The sequence below is a fragment of the Lagenorhynchus albirostris genome, chromosome 5, assembly GCF_949774975.1.
Source record: "Lagenorhynchus albirostris chromosome 5, mLagAlb1.1, whole genome shotgun sequence".
NCBI lineage: Eukaryota > Metazoa > Chordata > Mammalia > Artiodactyla > Delphinidae > Lagenorhynchus > Lagenorhynchus albirostris.
In genome coordinates this window covers 102,974,255-102,991,663 of record NC_083099.1, presented here as the reverse complement: position 1 = coordinate 102,991,663, position 17,409 = coordinate 102,974,255, and the positions used below count along the sequence as shown (strand labels likewise).

General features: G+C 36.2%; 1 protein-coding gene across 3 annotated transcripts in view; it reads left to right on the top strand.

Moving 5' to 3' along the window:
* NSUN3 (NOP2/Sun RNA methyltransferase 3) overlaps positions 1–7,294 on the top strand; it is a 51,273-nt gene extending 43,979 nt beyond the window's left edge. Inside the window, exon 7 of one of the 3 annotated variants that reach the window (XR_009540591.1) lies at positions 5,235–5,353. Coding sequence is in view for 1 of the 3 variants with exons in the window: in XM_060149385.1 (XP_060005368.1) it covers positions 5,235–5,505 (271 nt within the window). In the remaining 2 variants the exon portion in view is untranslated. Of the gene's footprint in view, positions 1–5,234 lie in introns of all 3 variants that reach the window. The other 2 variants (XR_009540592.1, XM_060149385.1) reach the window with 2 other exon arrangements.
* Positions 7,295–17,409: the final 10,115 nt, after the last annotated feature.

Genomic DNA, 17,409 nt, shown 5'->3' with positions numbered 1-17,409 from the left:
CCTCTTTAGGGATGGGAGAGGGGCTGGAGATGGAGTTTAATCACCAGTGGCTAATGATTTAATCATTTACACGTATTTAATGAAGCCTCTAAAAAACCGTCACTGAAGAGATTTGCAGGGCTTTCAGGGTGGAGAGGAGGTGTTGGGAGGGTGGTGTGCCTGGAGAGGGCATACTTTGCCCTGTGCATCTCTTCCATCTGGCTGTTACTGCATTGTATCTTATAATAATAAATCAGTAACATAGTAAGTAACAGAGCCATTCTAGAAAATTATTTAACCCAAGGAGGGGTTTGTGGGAACCCCCGTTTTATAACCAGTGTGTCAGAAGTGCCAAAGACTTGGACTTGCAGTTGGCATTCGAAGGACAGTCTTGTGGGACCAGGTGGTTAGTGTCAGAATTGAAATAAACTGTAGGACATGCAGTCAGTGTTTGCAGAGAATTGGAGGATTGCTTTGTGGGGGAAAACACACGTGCAAACATACACACATGCATACATATATATGTGTGTGTATATATTATTATGTGTGTATATGTGTTTATATATATATATGTGCATATATGTGTAAATACTTTGTATTAGTTTGCTAGGACTACCATAACACAGTACCACAGACTGAATGGCTTAAACAACAGATATTTCTCACAGTGCTGAAAGCTAGAAGTCTGAGATCAAGGTATCCGCAGGGTTGGTTTCTTCTGAGGCCTCTCTGCTTGGATAGCTGTCTTTGCCCTGTGTCTTCACTTGATCTTCCCTCTGTAATTGTGTCCAAATTTCCTCTTCTTATAAGGACACCAGACATATTGGATTAGGGCCCACCCTAATGACATCATTTTAATAACTTAATTACCTCTTTAAAGATGTTATCTCCAAATACAGTCACATTCTGAGGTATTGGGGGTTATGGCTTCAACATACGAATTTTGAGGGGACACAGTTCAGTCCATGACAGACTTACTTATTTTTGTAGTCTTTCTCCCCCAGCTAGAATGTAAGCTTCATGAAACTGAGGGTTTTTTTTTTTTTATTGTTGTTGTTCTATTTCAGTGTATACCCAACATCTAGAACAATGCCCATAATAGATGCTGAATAAATAATAATGGATATTCTAGCCTTATGATGAGCTATTTTAATCTGAACACTTCTTTTCATCTCTAGAAAATTCTTATTTCACTAATTCAAGTCCCCCTCCCCCAATTCTCTGTACTATCTTTCCAGTACTCCTGTTAACTGAAATTTGGACCTGCTTGATTAATCTTCCCTGTGTCATTTTCAGTCCATCTGTTGTTCTGCTTTTTTGGAAGATTTTTCAACCTTAACTTCCAAACACTTCTATAAAATATTATTTTGATAAACATGTGTTTCATTTCAAAGAGGCCTCTTCTTGGTGCTGTTTCATGGCATTCTGTTATTGTTTTGTGGGTCCTGTATTTTTGCTGATCTTTCTGCATTTATAAGGTCTTGTTATGTCTCTTTTGTTCCCTGAAGTTTCTGTTTCTTTGTAGGCCATTTTTTGTTTGTTTCTTTTACTTTTGATCTCACATATTGCATAAGCATTTCTCACCCTTAATAATCCTTCATTGTACGTTTTTATTTAATAATGGGACAATAAAGTACTAGGAGGTTTATTTTAGGGGTGATAATTTTTGCCTGGTGATGTCACTTTATGATTTGCTGAATGCAGAGGTCTTTAGTTTGGGGAGGGGGTGCCTTAGGTCTCCCTAGTTTATTCAACTTTCTTAGATTAAAAAGCTTCCAAATTTTAGGGAAGAGGTAAAATTGTCATTATATCAGATAACATGATAATATATATAGAAAATCCTAAAGATTCTGCACAGAAACTCCTAGAACTGATACACAAAATCAGCAAGGTAGCAGGATACAGGATTAACATACATAAATCGGTTGCATTTCTTTATAGTAACAATGAAATATCAGAAAGGGAATGTAAAAAAACAATACCTTTTAATATCACAACCCCCCCCCCAGAATACTTAGGAATAAACCTGACCAAGGAGGTAAAACACTTATATGCTGAGAACTATAAAACTATAAAGGAAATTGAAGATGATTCAAAGAAATGGGAAGATATCCCATGCTCTTGGATTGTAAGAATTAATATTGTTAAATTGGCCATACTACCCATAGCAATCTACAGTTTAGATCCAATCCCTATCAAATTACCCATGACATTTTTCACAGAAGTAGAACAAGTAATCCAAAAATTTATATGGAACCATAAAAGACCCAGAATTGCCAAAGCTATCCTGAGGAACAAAAACAAAGCAGGAGGCATAACCCTCCAAGACTTCAGATAATACTATAAAGTGATAGTAATCAAAACAGCATGGTACTGGCACAAAAACAGACATGTGGATCAAGGGAACAGAATAGAGAGCCCAGAAATAAACCCACACACCTATGGTCAATTAATCTTCGACAAAGGAGGCAAGAATATACAACTGGAAGAAAGTCTCTTCAGCAAGTGGTGTTGGGAAAGTTGGACAGCTGCATGTAAATCAGTGAAGTTAGAACACTCCCTCACACCTAGACAAAAATAAACTCAAAATGGCTTAAAGACTTAAACGTAAGAATGATACCATAAAACTCCTAGAAGAGAACATAGGCAAAATGTTCTTTGACATAAATTGTACCGATGTTTTCTTAGGTCAGTCTCCGAAGGCAATAGACATAAAAGCAAAAATAAACAAATGGGATCTAATCAAACTTACAAGCTTTTGCACAGCAAAGGAAACCATAAACAAAACTAAAAGACAACCTACAGAATGGGAGAAAACATTTGCAAACAATGCGACTGACAAAGGCTTAATGTCCAAAGTATACAAACAGTTCATAGAACTCAACAACAAAAAAACAAACAACCCAATCAAAAAATGGGCAGAAGACCTAAATAGACTTATTCAAAGAAGACATACAGATGGCCAACAGGAACATGATAAGTTGCTCAACGTCACTAATTATTAGAGAAATGCAAATCAAAACTGCAACAAGGTAGCACCTCCCATAAGTCAGAATGGCCATCATTAAAAAGTCTACAAATAAGAAATGTTGGAGAGGGTGTGGAGAAAAGGGAACCCTCCTACACTGTTGGTGGGAATGTAAGTTGGTACAACCATTATGGAAAACAGTATGGAGGTTCTTCAAAAAGCTATTAAGTAGAGTTGCCATACGATTCAGCAATCCCACTCCTGGGCATATATCCAGAGAAAACTATAATTCAAAAAAATACGTGCACTCCTATGTTCATAGCAGCACTATTCACAGTAGCCAAGACATGGAAACAACCTAAATGTCCATCGACAGATGAATGGATAAAGAAGATGTGGTACATATATATAATGGAATACTACTCAGCCATAAAAAGGAATGAAATAATCCATTTTCAGCAACATGGATGGACCTGGAGATTATCATACTAAGTGAAATAAGTCAGAAAGAGAAAGACAAATACCATATGATATCACTTATATGTGGAACCTAAAATATAACACAAATGAACTTATCTATGAAACAGAAACAGACTCACAGATATAGAGAACGGACTTGTGGTTGCCAAGGGGGAGGTGAGGTGAGGGAGGGATGGATTGGGAGTTTGGGAGTAGCAGATGCAAACTGTTATGCATAGAATGGATAAACAAGGTCCTACTGTATAGCACAGGAACAATATTTAATATCCTGTGATAAACCATAATGGTAAAGAATATGGTAAAGACTGTACAACTGAATTGCTTTGATCTACAGCAGAAATTAACACAACATTGTAAATCAGCTATACTTCAGTTAAAAAAACCTTCCAGCTTTTTACCTGGCTGCCTGACGTGCCATATATGGGAGTCTGAAATCTGTGGTTTCTTATCTATGCTTTGAATTAATATCTTTGTTTTCACTTTTTACTCCTGTCACATTTAGTCTGGCTTTTCCAGGTCCCAAACCCCTCTGTAGTTCTGCAGGTCAAATTATACCCTCTGTGGCTGTAGGGTTGTCTCTACTCTCTTCATTCACTATTCATCTGTCTGCATATCATCTTTCAGAAATGTGTTGAAATTCACTGTTAGTTAATGGCTCTCTCTATCCTTTTTACTTTATTGTTTTGAGTTAGTACATTTTTTATTACACATTATATTTAAGGATGTCTACAGAAAGAGGAGAAAAAAAATCGTCATCAGTTTCTTGTCTTGGGTTAGAATTTTTCAATCCTTTAATAATCGAACATAGAAGACAGAATTTGAACTTGCTTTGATGATGTGGATCTTCATTATAAACCTTAGTTATTGGGAGGTGCTCTAGTTGTTTAAATATAGGTTGTGACGGGGCTGACTGTACTTTTAAATCCAGTAGAGGTTCTGGAACATGATTTCTTAAAAAAAAAAAAGTTCTTGATTAGTAATTGCTTTGGGGTTATCACCACAGCAGCAGGACTAAAACTTTTCTAGTTTTCTGTCTCAGTAGATGACCTTGCTTCCCCCTCCACACTTACTATCAAGGCTGTCTATCGTGAACTTTCATTTACCTTAGAACGTCTCGGTTCCCTGTTCATGCTCCCTTGTTGTTTCAAATGAAGAGCTGGAATCCCATCTTTTCTGAAGCTAACTCCTCCATTTGCAGCCTGAAGTCTTGGGACTGTTCTCCTGGATCTGCATCTACAAATATGTTCAAGTCTTCCCCTTGGGGGAAAAAATCTTCCCATCTTTTCCCTAAAGCTATACTTTTATCTGGAGAAGCCTTCTAAATTTTTTCTAAGTTCTGCTCTCTTTACATATAGGCATTCTCTGTCTTTAGTCCACTTTTCTTCCTTGTTCTTTTCCTGGGAAATCCTGTTTATTCACATGACTTCATCTATCACTGAGCCCTAACCCCTTTCCTGAAGTTCAGATTCTCCTTCCCACCTACCCATTAGTACCACTCAGTATATTCAAAGACAGACCCATTATTCCATGCTCTGCCTCCATCCTCCTGTCCTTAGAAGAACAAAACAATGAACCAGTCAGACATACTCTCTGTCTTTCCCATGTTGATTGGTCTCATTATCATTTTCCCAGTCATCCAGGGATACATTAGAAAGAAATAGTTGTAAGGCTAGAAAACACCCAAAGTTATTACAGTCAGAGTCAGAGTAGGGTTAATTTCAAGTATGTAAGCTTTCTTGCCCTCAGCCCCCGTAGTTCCTTTTTAATGTACATAACCAATCTTTTGCATTTTCCTGATTACATGCAGGTCTGCAATTAAGGCCTTACGTCCTGGAGGGCTACTTGTGTACTCTACATGCACACTTTCCAAGGCAGAAAATCAAGATGTGATCAGTGAAGTTTTAAACTCCTACAGTAACATCATGCCTGTGGACATTAAGGAAATGGCAAGGACTTGCTCCCAAGACTTCACATTTGCTCCCACTGGCCAGGAATGTGGGCTATTGGTGATTCCAGATAAGGGCAAAGCCTGGGGCCCAATGTATGTAGCCAAATTGAAAAAATCATGGACTACTTGAAATTGGTGATGTGCATTTTGTGAACCATTACATCGATAACATATCAATGTATTATTATATTTATTTAACATGTAGGCTCTCTACGTGTTAACATTTAAATAAAATGGAGCCACTTTCCCTGGGTCTGTTGGAATCCTATTTAGTTAATACTTTAGCATCTCAGAACTTTTCAGGTATATTTTTTTCCTAGAAATACATCTACAGTAATGATTTAAGATGGTGCAGATGGTGTTTGTTCTCTATAATAAATCTGTCTTTTACTTGGCATCTTGTAGTTAAATTAATCAGAATATATGGTTTTGTGCATAAAATGTTTAGAAATACCTTCTATCGTAATGTTGGTGCTTTGAACCTCTAAAAATGCACACCTTCTGACTCTCTTATCATTTTTTTCCTTATCAAATGTATAGATTCTTTGAGGTTTTTTCCCCCCCTTTTCTATAAGAACTGATTGCTATTCTGAGACTTAACTTCTTAAGCAGCACTATTTCTAGTTCTAGGAAAATAGATTTCTTATTTGCCAAGTTGTTTTTCGTTAAGAACTATCTTCTGTTTACTGCAAAGGTCAGTGACTCTATTGACACCAGCTTTATTTCTCCACTTTTTTTTGTATTCACAAATACAAATTGAAAGGGTAAATTATATTGAAAGGCCGTTAGAACAGCAGATTCACATGCACATGTTTGACTTTCTGCATTCAGCTTGTAGAATAATGGAGTCTGTCCAGCAGGCTATAAAGCAAGTACTTGAAACAAAACCAGAATGATTAATAACCGCAATAACTGAACTATATTTGGAGAGTTTTGCTACATAATTGCAGTCATAATGAACACTACAGAATCTGATTATCTAACAGTTGCAATCTGGAGGGGCTTTTTATTTCATTGCGTTATGAAATGTTATCTGAGGCTATGATGTCACATATTAATGCACAAAAGGGAGATGCCTAATGAGAGTGGATTATACTATTACCAAAACCCAGTACCATTTACTAAGTGGCTCTCCTTGTTTATACATATCCTGGGAATATTGTGTACATTTCTGTATATGTACTTAGGGTTTTAGCCTCAGGTTTTGATCATGTGTTTTCTCTAGAAATTGCTTTACTCAGACGCCAAACATATTTTTCCAACTATTAAGAAAAATTATGTAGCATATTTCAAAAGATTCTATCTATTTAGAAATTAGTTTTTTTAAAAAAACAAAACTCTGACTATAGAAATACAAAATTCTGCTGAAGCTGAATCCTTTTGAATTATTACATTCTATACATTTAAACTAGAGACTCTTGGCTCATTTACTTTTTTTTTTTTTTTTTGCAAGCATATAAAACTGGGCTCCTTTAACTGGGAAGTCCTAGGAAGAGTGTTATTTCTGTACCTTCATTGCATTAACCATTTTGTTTCCTTTATATCTAACCAATATATTTGAAGAAAAGCTGGATCTCTTGGACTCAATCAAATATACCGAGTTAATACAGAAGATTAATAATAATGGAAAGGACTTTTATTATGTGTGTGTGTATTTTTAGTGTGTGCTTATTGGTTTGTTTTTTCAAGAATCCTGTCTTCAGATACTATAGGATTAAAAAGTGCATTTATTCTGTGTAGATTAATCACAAAGTAAATTTTCACAGTGCACTTTGTTGAATGTCATTATTTTCCCAGCATAATGCCATGAAGCCTAATCTGAATACTCAATGTGCTGTTGGATTAGACCTTTCTATGATTACTGAAAAATGCAAATATAGATATACATATAGTTCATTTTATTATTATCAATAACTATAATGAAACATATGACATTTATTGAGTGTTAAATATTTGATTAAGTTCTTTATATATATGTGTTATCTTTTCTGAACTTTAAAACAACTCCAGGGCTGAGCATCATGACCACATTTTGTGACTGAGAAAACCCAAGTTTAGTGCTGCTTCTAGCTTGCCAAGCTATTCTGGTAAGTAAAGAATGGAACCAAGATTAAAACTGGTTCCAAAGGCCACGTCCTTCTCACTACTCTATGCTGTCTCACAAGATATAGGTTATAGGAACCCTCAAGATTATCAACTGGCTTTACCCTTATTCTCCACTGCTCAGCTTTCCCCTTGTATGCAATTCTCTATTCTCAGGGCATGAAAGGGTTAATTAATACTTGGGGAAAAAATCCAATTGTGAAATATTTCAGGCTGTGTTTTAAAGAAGTACCTCTTGTGATTGCAATACCCAGAAATCTCCCATAGAGGTATTCTGTGCCTTCCTTTTCTTTGCAGATGCTGAACTGAAGAAAAGGAATTTGGAGCAGCCTTGCAATGTCAATTGAAAAGCAAGGAGTAATTGATACTACTTTCTGTGGCATTGAGTTACTTTCAAAATAGCTTTATAAAATTTAGGTTGCTTACCAACACATTAACTTCTCTATGCCATCAGCACACTGAACAGCCCCTAGTTTCAGAAATAGACTGTGAATAAAGATAATGCATTTAAATGGTTTGTACTGAATTTTTAAAGCATCAAACATTATCTGTGGCTTAGAATCAAGGCAACCTACAGTTCTTTATCCTATTGCATATCCATATGGCTTTATACTGATGATGGCATGTTACCCCCTGAACAGTATTATGAAAAATATTCTTTTATACAAGGATAGAAGGATATTAGGCATAAAATAATAGATACCAGAACACTTGCTACATGACTAAAGTAATCACAAATCTAATAGGCCCTTATCCAAGAAGACTTTATGTCTGGAGATAAGTATCAGATGATCTGCGTAGGCTAATGCAACTCATCTGGAGTACAAAGAGAAAACTGGAACCACTAGCAACAATTTTATTAGATGCCAAGAAGTCCTTTGATGCAATTGAATGGGACTACTTGTATTATATGTTAGGTAAATTTTGCTTTGGGGATGAATATAAGAACACAATTTTATGTTCAGCCCATTTATATAGTTCAGATCAATGGTTTACAGTCTTCTTTGCCTTGCCTTATTGCTGCATTGGGGAGGGAAGTAGGTATGATGCCCATTACTGATGTTACTCTTCAGGCTGACATTGGAGCTATAATATCACCCAGATCCCCTGGGTAACTGAAGGATATTCAGATGAAGCTTCACAAGTTAACTAAATGTCTGCTGATTATCTACTACTTGTGCTGAAAGCCCTAACAGCATCTGTCCTGAAAACATTAAAATTAATGTCAGAATTTGGAATGGCTTCAGGCTGCAAAGTCAATGGGAGAGAATCAGAAATACTATCTTGACAGTCATTTCTATTAATATTACTTATTATGTGACATTTAAAATAAAATGAAAATTTAGAAAGAATTGATTTGGGATTCTCATTAGGGAGTAATTAAACTATAGAATGAAAAAACAAACTTAAAAAATTGACCTGTTAATTCAATGCTAAGATTTTTAAAAAACAGGTTTCACTAGACCTAAGGAGGAAGAAAGCCTGCTAGAACATATACCTCTTTAAAATTCAGTTAGCTCAATCAAATATTAACTCCATACCCTTCTGTAACTTTTCACAAATGAAGCAAGTAATTTCTTTGGTCATGTGAGGCCCTATAGTCATGTTGAAACTGGGTGAAACATACACTACCTTAGGAAAAGTACTGTTTGCCTCATTGGAAGCTATTTGATGGCATACGTCATGACTCAGTTAAGCTTGCTATGGCTTATCAAAAGGAATTTTCTGCTGCATGTTGCTGTGGAAGAGCCCATTACATACAAATAACTATATAATCTAGCAGAACCAACAGACTACAAATGTATAGCCTATTGAAAAATAAGAAACAGGACAGTAGCACCCAGTTTCTTCCTAGTTCTTAAAAACAAGTGAGAGTAAAATTGCAGTTATTAATAAGAATGGGAAAAGATAAGAGGAATTAGCAATGGTGACAGGAGAAAAGAGGGACTGGGCCTATTTTAGCTTATAAAAATTACTTATAATTACTAAGTAATAGAGAGGATTGCTCATTTACTCATCCAAACAAGGTGTTAATGACCTTCGAAAAATGGTAGACCTTACCCCCATTCTGGTATTACAGTAATCTCTGGGGTGAGGGACAGAGGAATGAGAGGACCAGAGAACTTGTGCTGACTCGTGAATTGATGTTAGTAGGGCAGGATTACTGTGGGTTTGTAGCTCATAGCTGTCAACTCTTAAGAAAAGGGAAGGCTGGTGGCACCTAGCTCTGATGACACTGGAAATTGTTTTGTGTGATATTTTTAGCCATGAAAAGCTAATATAACTAGCTTCATTGATAGCCGTCCCTCTTGATCATAAAAAATCTTAAGTGTAAGTCCTAGATTATAACAAATGTATTATAAAACACAACAGACATACACAAACTACCCATGTTCTTCAAAATGATTACTTTTGTCATATATTCTTGTACAGATAGTGTTTGTTAAATCTTGCATTGAAGCTATAGCTATGCCCATAGATGCATTATTTTCAGCTGTTTAGTTAACCCGACTGTATAGAGTTAACTCAGCAGGTTCCTTTTTCACCCCATAGTATTGAGTTGGCTGAAGCAACTTGATATAGTTTCAACGGAGGTGATTTTTGAACCAGGGGAATGGTTCAGGAGAGTTTTAGGTGGGGTCTGGAATGTCATTCTGGGCTTGGGTCTAGATTGAGTCAGTCAAGCATGTTTCAAAAGCAAAGGACACTATGATAGGCCTGAAGGGTTTCGGATGTACTCCTAGGAAGCACATTACAGCTCCCAACAAAGTTTACACATTCATCTATCTGGTCACACTCACTACATTCAGTGAGGACTTTAGCATCTAGCTCATATCTTCTCCATTGGAACTCCTGCCACAGGCTGAATTCAACACTTCTGTGGGAAACCCATCAAATATCCCACCTTCCTGATTCCTTTACTACCTCTCCTCCAATGGCTTTTGTCTCCATTTGTCTTCAACTCACACTCCTGGAAATTTCCTAGAATTTGGCATTATCTAATGCCACACTCTCCGGTGGACCTTTCTATATGATGGAGATGTCTTATCTGCCTTGTCCAATATGGACAATATGGTGGCCATGCATAGCTATTGAGCACTTGAAATGTGGCTAGTGTGACTGAGGAACATAATTTTTAATTTTAATGAATGTAAATGTAAATAGTCACTGTGGCTAATGACTACCTTATTGGGACAACACAGATCTAAAAATTTTCTATTTAGGAAAATTTAATCTCAGTACCTCCTGTTCTTCCAGCTTTCTTACACTCTCATTCTTATTAAAACTGCAGTCCAGTTTCCTTGACACCCTGGTTTCTAAACCCTTTCTGTCCTTTCTCTCCTGGTCTCCTTTCCTTACCCATCCTGGACCCAATGGTTGAAAACTTAAAACTTTGTTCTCACAGTGGTTTAACCTCCTCATGCTTTTGCATTCTACTACATCTGATATTTAAACCTGCAACTCTAGATAAATCCAGTAGTCCATGCTTCTACTAATGTATGGAGACGGCTGATCATTGTTTGGAAAAAAAGAAAATTATATAGGAGTGTAGATTGATGTTATAAATTCACACACGTGTGCAGATTGATTTCACTACAAATTCATGCTCACTTGCCTCTCCTAAGACTTTTACATTGCTTAATAACTTTGACTACTTCTTGGCCAGCTTCCTTTTCCATTCTCATTAGTGACTTTTCCCAACTTCCACTATTCTCTACAACTCTTCTGTATTTTTTCTCTCAGAAGATGCTCCTGCCTCTTAGTTCCTTGAGAAAAATTATGGCCATCAGAGTGAATGTCCTCAATTTTTCCTAGTGCATACTCCCCCTCATTTTATTTAGACACACCACCATTCATCCGGCCTCCCAAGTTAGAAACCTGGGAGTTATGTTCAACTTTTCTCTTTCCTCTCCCTCACTCTCACCTCTAGATAATAACGAAGTTTTACCTTTTTTTATTGTTCTCTCTTAGTATCATTGGCATTGCCTTAGTTAAGGTCACCTGAGCTATTGAATTTTCTTCACAGTTCATCTTCCTACCTGCTGCCTCACACCTCACTACCCATATCCTCTATGGCTACTGAAGCGCTCTTCCTACAACAAAACCTCATTATGTCATTGCCCTGTTTAAATTTTTTCAATTACTCCCCATTCCCTTCAGGATGAAATTCAAGCCCTTTTAGTATTTCGTACTAGGTCCTCTTGCTTTGAGATCTGTCAAACAGATACACACACACACACAATTACATCCTCTTTAACTTCATAAAAATATGAATAATCCTACTGAGGAAGCCTGTTATCACAGTGTATAAAGTGTCCCAGCTTATTGGTTGGGATACCCTTTAAGTAACCTGCTGCATTTCCTACTCTATAATTAGCTAGAGTTCTACTAGAAGACCTGATGTTATTTTTTACAAAATGATCTAGACATTTTAAAATAGAGTATTTTTGTTCTTATAGTACTATCTGAAAACTATATAGGTATATTTTGGGCTGCTATACTTAGTTGTTTTTTGGATTTTTACAGTGAATGGAAAGAATAGTCAAACCATTTTCAAAAGCTTGTGCATTGGACTGAGAGATGTAAATTAAATAGAGAATCCATGGTACTATGGGCATACTTAGGCATGCATACAGTATGGGAAAATTTCAAATGAAATAGGCTCAGTAATGAGGTTGGAATGCCAATGGATAAATCCATAATTGTCTTCTGGAGTATACTTCAAACCTATAAGGAATATCCAAGGGCAGAACAGCAGATGAGAATGTCTTAAAATAGAAAAAAAAATTGTACTTCAGCACATCAAGGACAGTCAAAAAATAGATTATTAAAGAAGCACTTGCAGAACAATAGAAAAATCTTATTCTCTATAAACTTATCAATTACTCCAGAATTTTTTTGAAAAGTGAAAGTTAATGTTGTTTGGAACTACTTCTGCCTTTAACTTAATCTGTGACAGTAAATAGGTCTCAAACTTTCTAAGCCTTGGTTGCCTAATTTTTAAAGTAAAATAGATTATCTCTAAGGGAAGTGAATATGTTTTGAGCCATTACTGTATCACAGACATTGTTCTAAGTATTTGTATAATGATTATTTTATTTAATCCAATATCTTCTTTTTAAAAACATTTCTCTGACCTGTAACTGAGATTGAAGTAAAGGGCTAATACTGGGTACAAAAGTGAAGGGAGAAAATAGAAAGACGGTAGTGAAGAACCAAAATAAGTCTAAGAGGAGCTGATAAATAAAAGAGGAAGATCTGAATAGGCAGTGGAACTGACCAGGGAGAAGCAGGCGGTAGAGTCCAGGTGAAGAGTACAACTGCCCATGTTATTTCACATTCTTTGCAATTATATTCTTTTTGCTAACATGTCTGTTAAGCTGATGTGCTGGAGAGTCTGATTGCTTCTGTTGCTTTTTTTGTAGAAAACCAGTCTTTATTTCCAAGCATGATATTTTTCACTCTTATGTATCTCAAACTTTGGTAATGTAAGTACCCCTTTAAAGAGCAAAAAATTATCTGGGGCCCCACTGTTTATTTAGCTATAAACAAACAGAACTATGTGTAAAATTCTGTGTACTTACACTTTCATACAATTTTAAAATCCACAAAACCCTATACAAATTTTAAAAGTTGAAAAATAAAGTTGAAATAAGTAGTATTCATTTAACATTTCAGATGATGCTGCTCTGTTGAAACTACATTGCCACTTGAAATCTGGCCATGATACCTATTATTTCAGTATAGGGCTTTGGAGTTCAATGGCTTGGCTATCTCACATCCCATAATTTCTCCATTTTTCCACCAATTTTCTCTATTTGGACTTCAGAAAAACCTTAATTTTTGTGGTGTTCTATGATGCCATTTTGTCTCCAACTTTCCATGAATACAGAATTTGTTTATTAAGAACATTTTGGGGGTTTTTAGGTTATTTTTTCACAAATATTTAAAATAGTATTGCTTAGTTTTCACTTAATGATAACAGAAGCACCTTAAGTACTAGAGTATTATTGTGATCATCCAGATGATGCAGGGTATGCCTATATGTGTTTTTTAAAATTTAGAATAGCTTCAAATGAAATACAAAATCACCCAAATTCTCATAGGTGCTCAGTTAACTGAGAATCATGAGCTTTGGTTGAGAAACACTTCTCTAGTCTTTATTAACATACTTGAGTGGGCAAGTATGGAGCTTCCAATGACAAATACGGCTCAGAGAGTTTGCCAGGAGAAGGAGAAGCACATGGAAATCATAATTTAAATAAAAGGATAGAACGTCTTTGGTACACAGCCCTTCCCTACAAATATTTCTTTGCAGACCAGGGACTTTTTTTTTTTTTTTTTGATTACGGAAAGGGTGGTCATGTAATTTATCATCCAACCAGGACATGTTTGAGAGTGGAAGGGTAAGCTATTAATAATTACACAAGGACAACTGATGTAACTAGGACTATCACGGACATACCAGTCACATGGTCACCCTAACTGTGCTGGGGCATGGTGAGGGTGGGCACTCATGCATTTGAATAGATCAGATCTCATGCTTCATGAAAAATACTTCTTGGACCTTCTGTACCCTTTCCTTCAGTCCCCACTCTCTGCAGAACTGACATCCTGCTCCATCTGAGCACAAATAAAAACCTCTTTAGTTACAAAATAACTTCGTCCACTTTCTTGCCTGAAATCTAAAGCATGAGGATCTCCTTTTAATCAACAACTCAGGGTACACTCCAAACACTCTCTAGTGACTTCAATATGATATTATTTTTTATGGAGCTTTGACAAAATCCCAGCTGAGATAACTAACAGTCAAGATGAAGAGTCGAAGCTAAGGCAGTGGCTTTCAAATTTTGTAAAAAAATATGAATCTCATTTATAAGATGACACACATATATAAACCCGTAGACATACAAAATTTTTTATTACACACTATTTATCTTTAAACTTGATGTGTGCCACTCCCCCACATGTATAATTTTTTTTAAAAAATTGGTTGTGATTTAGTTGATTTCATGACCCACTAATGGTTTGTGATCTACAGTTTGAAAACAATGCTAACTAGCCATTCCCTTCTTTGTCAGGTAAATGGGTACATAGCTGTACTATGTAAATTCATTTTCACATGCCTTCACAGAACTTCAGTTTACTATTTTGTTCTTGGTTTAAGTAAGAGTTAATTTTAGAACATTTAAATAAATCTCATATAAGACATTGTGTATTGTGTCATTCAAAGTCCTCCGCATGTAAGGCCCTAATTATGAATTTCTCTTAGATTTTAGTGAATATTTTCAGATTAGGAAGCCTATGTAAATCGAGTTATTTCCCATTTTGCCTTGGATATGGAGAAACATATTTAAATTCTATGTTCAATTGCAGCAAATATCTCTGTTTATCTCCCTTCACCTAGCCCATTCTCTACGTGGCTTTTATTCTCCCTTTATCCTCCTCTATAAATAAAGTGGTCATGTTGTAGAAGATGTACTGGTTAAGAGTATATGTACCAGAGTCAAACTACAGAGTTTGTGATGTTAGGCAAATTACTTAACCTCTTTGTGTCTTAGTTTCCTCATCAGTAAAATAATAATAATAATAACAATAATAATATCTGTAGTTACAGGTTTTTGTGTGAGCTAAATAAAATAATACTTTTAAGTACTTAGGGCAATGCTTAACCTATACTAAGAGGACAATAAGTGAAACTTTAGAAGAAAATACACAATTAATTAGTTAAGGATTCCCTTATTTCTCAATCTTAGGGAACCAGGAAACTCCCATAAATATAGTCTCATCTGAAGTGAGTATATAAATGTGTTTCTGCATCTTATTCCATAAGATTACTCCTTTGTGATATTATGCATCAGTTTGTTTTCTCACTAGTATGCAAGAAACTTGAGGGTCAGGGGCTGTCTTATCAATCTTTGAATTCCCCCAGCACTTCGTTCAATGCTTTTCTACAGTAGGTGTTTCATAAATGTTTAATGAAATAAATTAAACAGGACTTTTCAATGTCAATAAAGTAAGAAAGTTCTCAGTAGAAAGGGGTAAAAATCAAGAGTTTGATGAAAGCACAGAGTTTGATATTCAGAACATTAGATGAGACAGTGAGACCAAAGTAGAATGCCCAACTTTCCTATCAGTGGTGGTTAAGAACATGGGCTTTGTTAGTAAATCTTGATATAAAATCCTGTTTCAGTCACTTCCTACATAACTTGGGCAAGTTACGTAACCTCTTTAAACTTCAGATCCCTCAGCTCTACAATAGGATAATTGAAAGATCGTGAATTTAAAGTACTTAGCAAGTGTCTGATATATAAAAAGCAGATGCATCAGGTTTTCTTTTGCTGTATCATGAATTACCACAAATTTAACAGCTGAAAAGAGTACAATATATTATCTCACAGTTTTCATGAATCAAGAGTCCAGCACATTTTAATTGGGCCCTCTGTTTATGGTTTCAAAGGCTAAAATTAAGGTGTAAGCCAGGTATGCCCTCATCTAGAGATTTGACTAGGGACAGGTGTGTTTCCAAGCTCTCAGGTTGTTGACGATAAATATAATTTCATATTTCTCAATCTTAGGGAACCAGGAAACTCCCATAAATATTGTCTTATCTGAAGTGAGTATATAAATGTGTTTCTGTATCTTATTCCATAAGATTACTCCTCAGCAACGAGAAGGCACTGGCATGTCCTTTTTCACGGCTCCCTCTGTAGACCCTCTCACTCTGTGAATCTCTTCATTTCTTCCTTTAGGAAAGTCTCCAGTCCCTTTAACTGTTCACTTTATTAGGTCAGGCCCACCTAGGGTCATCTCCCTTTTGATGAACTCAAAGTGAACTGATCAATAATAATAATAGTCCGTCCAGTCATGAGGGTGATATTCCATTATATTCGGAGGCCTGGCTTACACTTCCGAGGAGGGCATTATACAATGGTTTGGGTCACTGGGTGGGATTCTTAGGGGCCATCTTAGAAATTCTGCCTAACACAAGAGGTAATTTCAGATCCCCTCTGAACATGTATTTAAGTTTTGGGAAACAAGTGACTAAAGAGAGAGAATCACATTTCATTCCACATTCAGTGAGTGTGTGCACAGTAGTGAGTATAACATGAGAGACTTGTGGCTGATGTGCCCTCATTGTGTGCCTTTGTAATTGTGAGCATCTTCCCACTCTGAGTATGATCCTACTACTTATGTATACATATTAATCATATAACATGACCCTTAACTCTTTTATCAGGTGCTAAATTGAAGAAACAGTAATTTTTTTCTGAGATTAGTGGAAAATCTGGCTGTGTTAAATTTGTTGACGGCCAGTGTTTTCCAATACCATCAGACCTCCATATCTGTGGGTTCCACATATAGAGATTCAACAAACCACGGATCGAAAATATTCCCCCCCCAAAATTTCAGACAGTTCCAAAAATCAAAACTTGAATTTGCTACACTGACAACTATTTACATAGCATTTACATTGTATTAGGTATTATAAGTAATCTAGAGATGATTCAAAGTATACGGGAACATGTGTGTATGTTATATGCAAATAGTACACCACTTTCTTAAATTTTAATTTATTAATTTATTATTTTATTTTTGGCTGTGTTGGGTCTTCATTGCTGCGTGAGGGCTTTCTCTAGTTGTGGTGAGCAGGGACTACTCTTCGTTGCGGTGCACGGGCTTCTCATTGCGGTGGCTTCTCTTGTTGCGGAGCACGGGTTCTAGGCGAGTGGGCTTCAGTAGTTTTGCGGTGGTACGCGGGCTTAGTTTCTCCAGCTATGCCATTTTTTAATAAGGGACTTGAGCATCCATGGATTTTGGTATCTGTGGTAGTGGGAAGGGTCCTGGAATCAATCCCTCACAGATACTGAGGGACAAATATATAGCACTTTCCTAAGAGATTTTCTAAGATAATTTCGATTATGTGCTG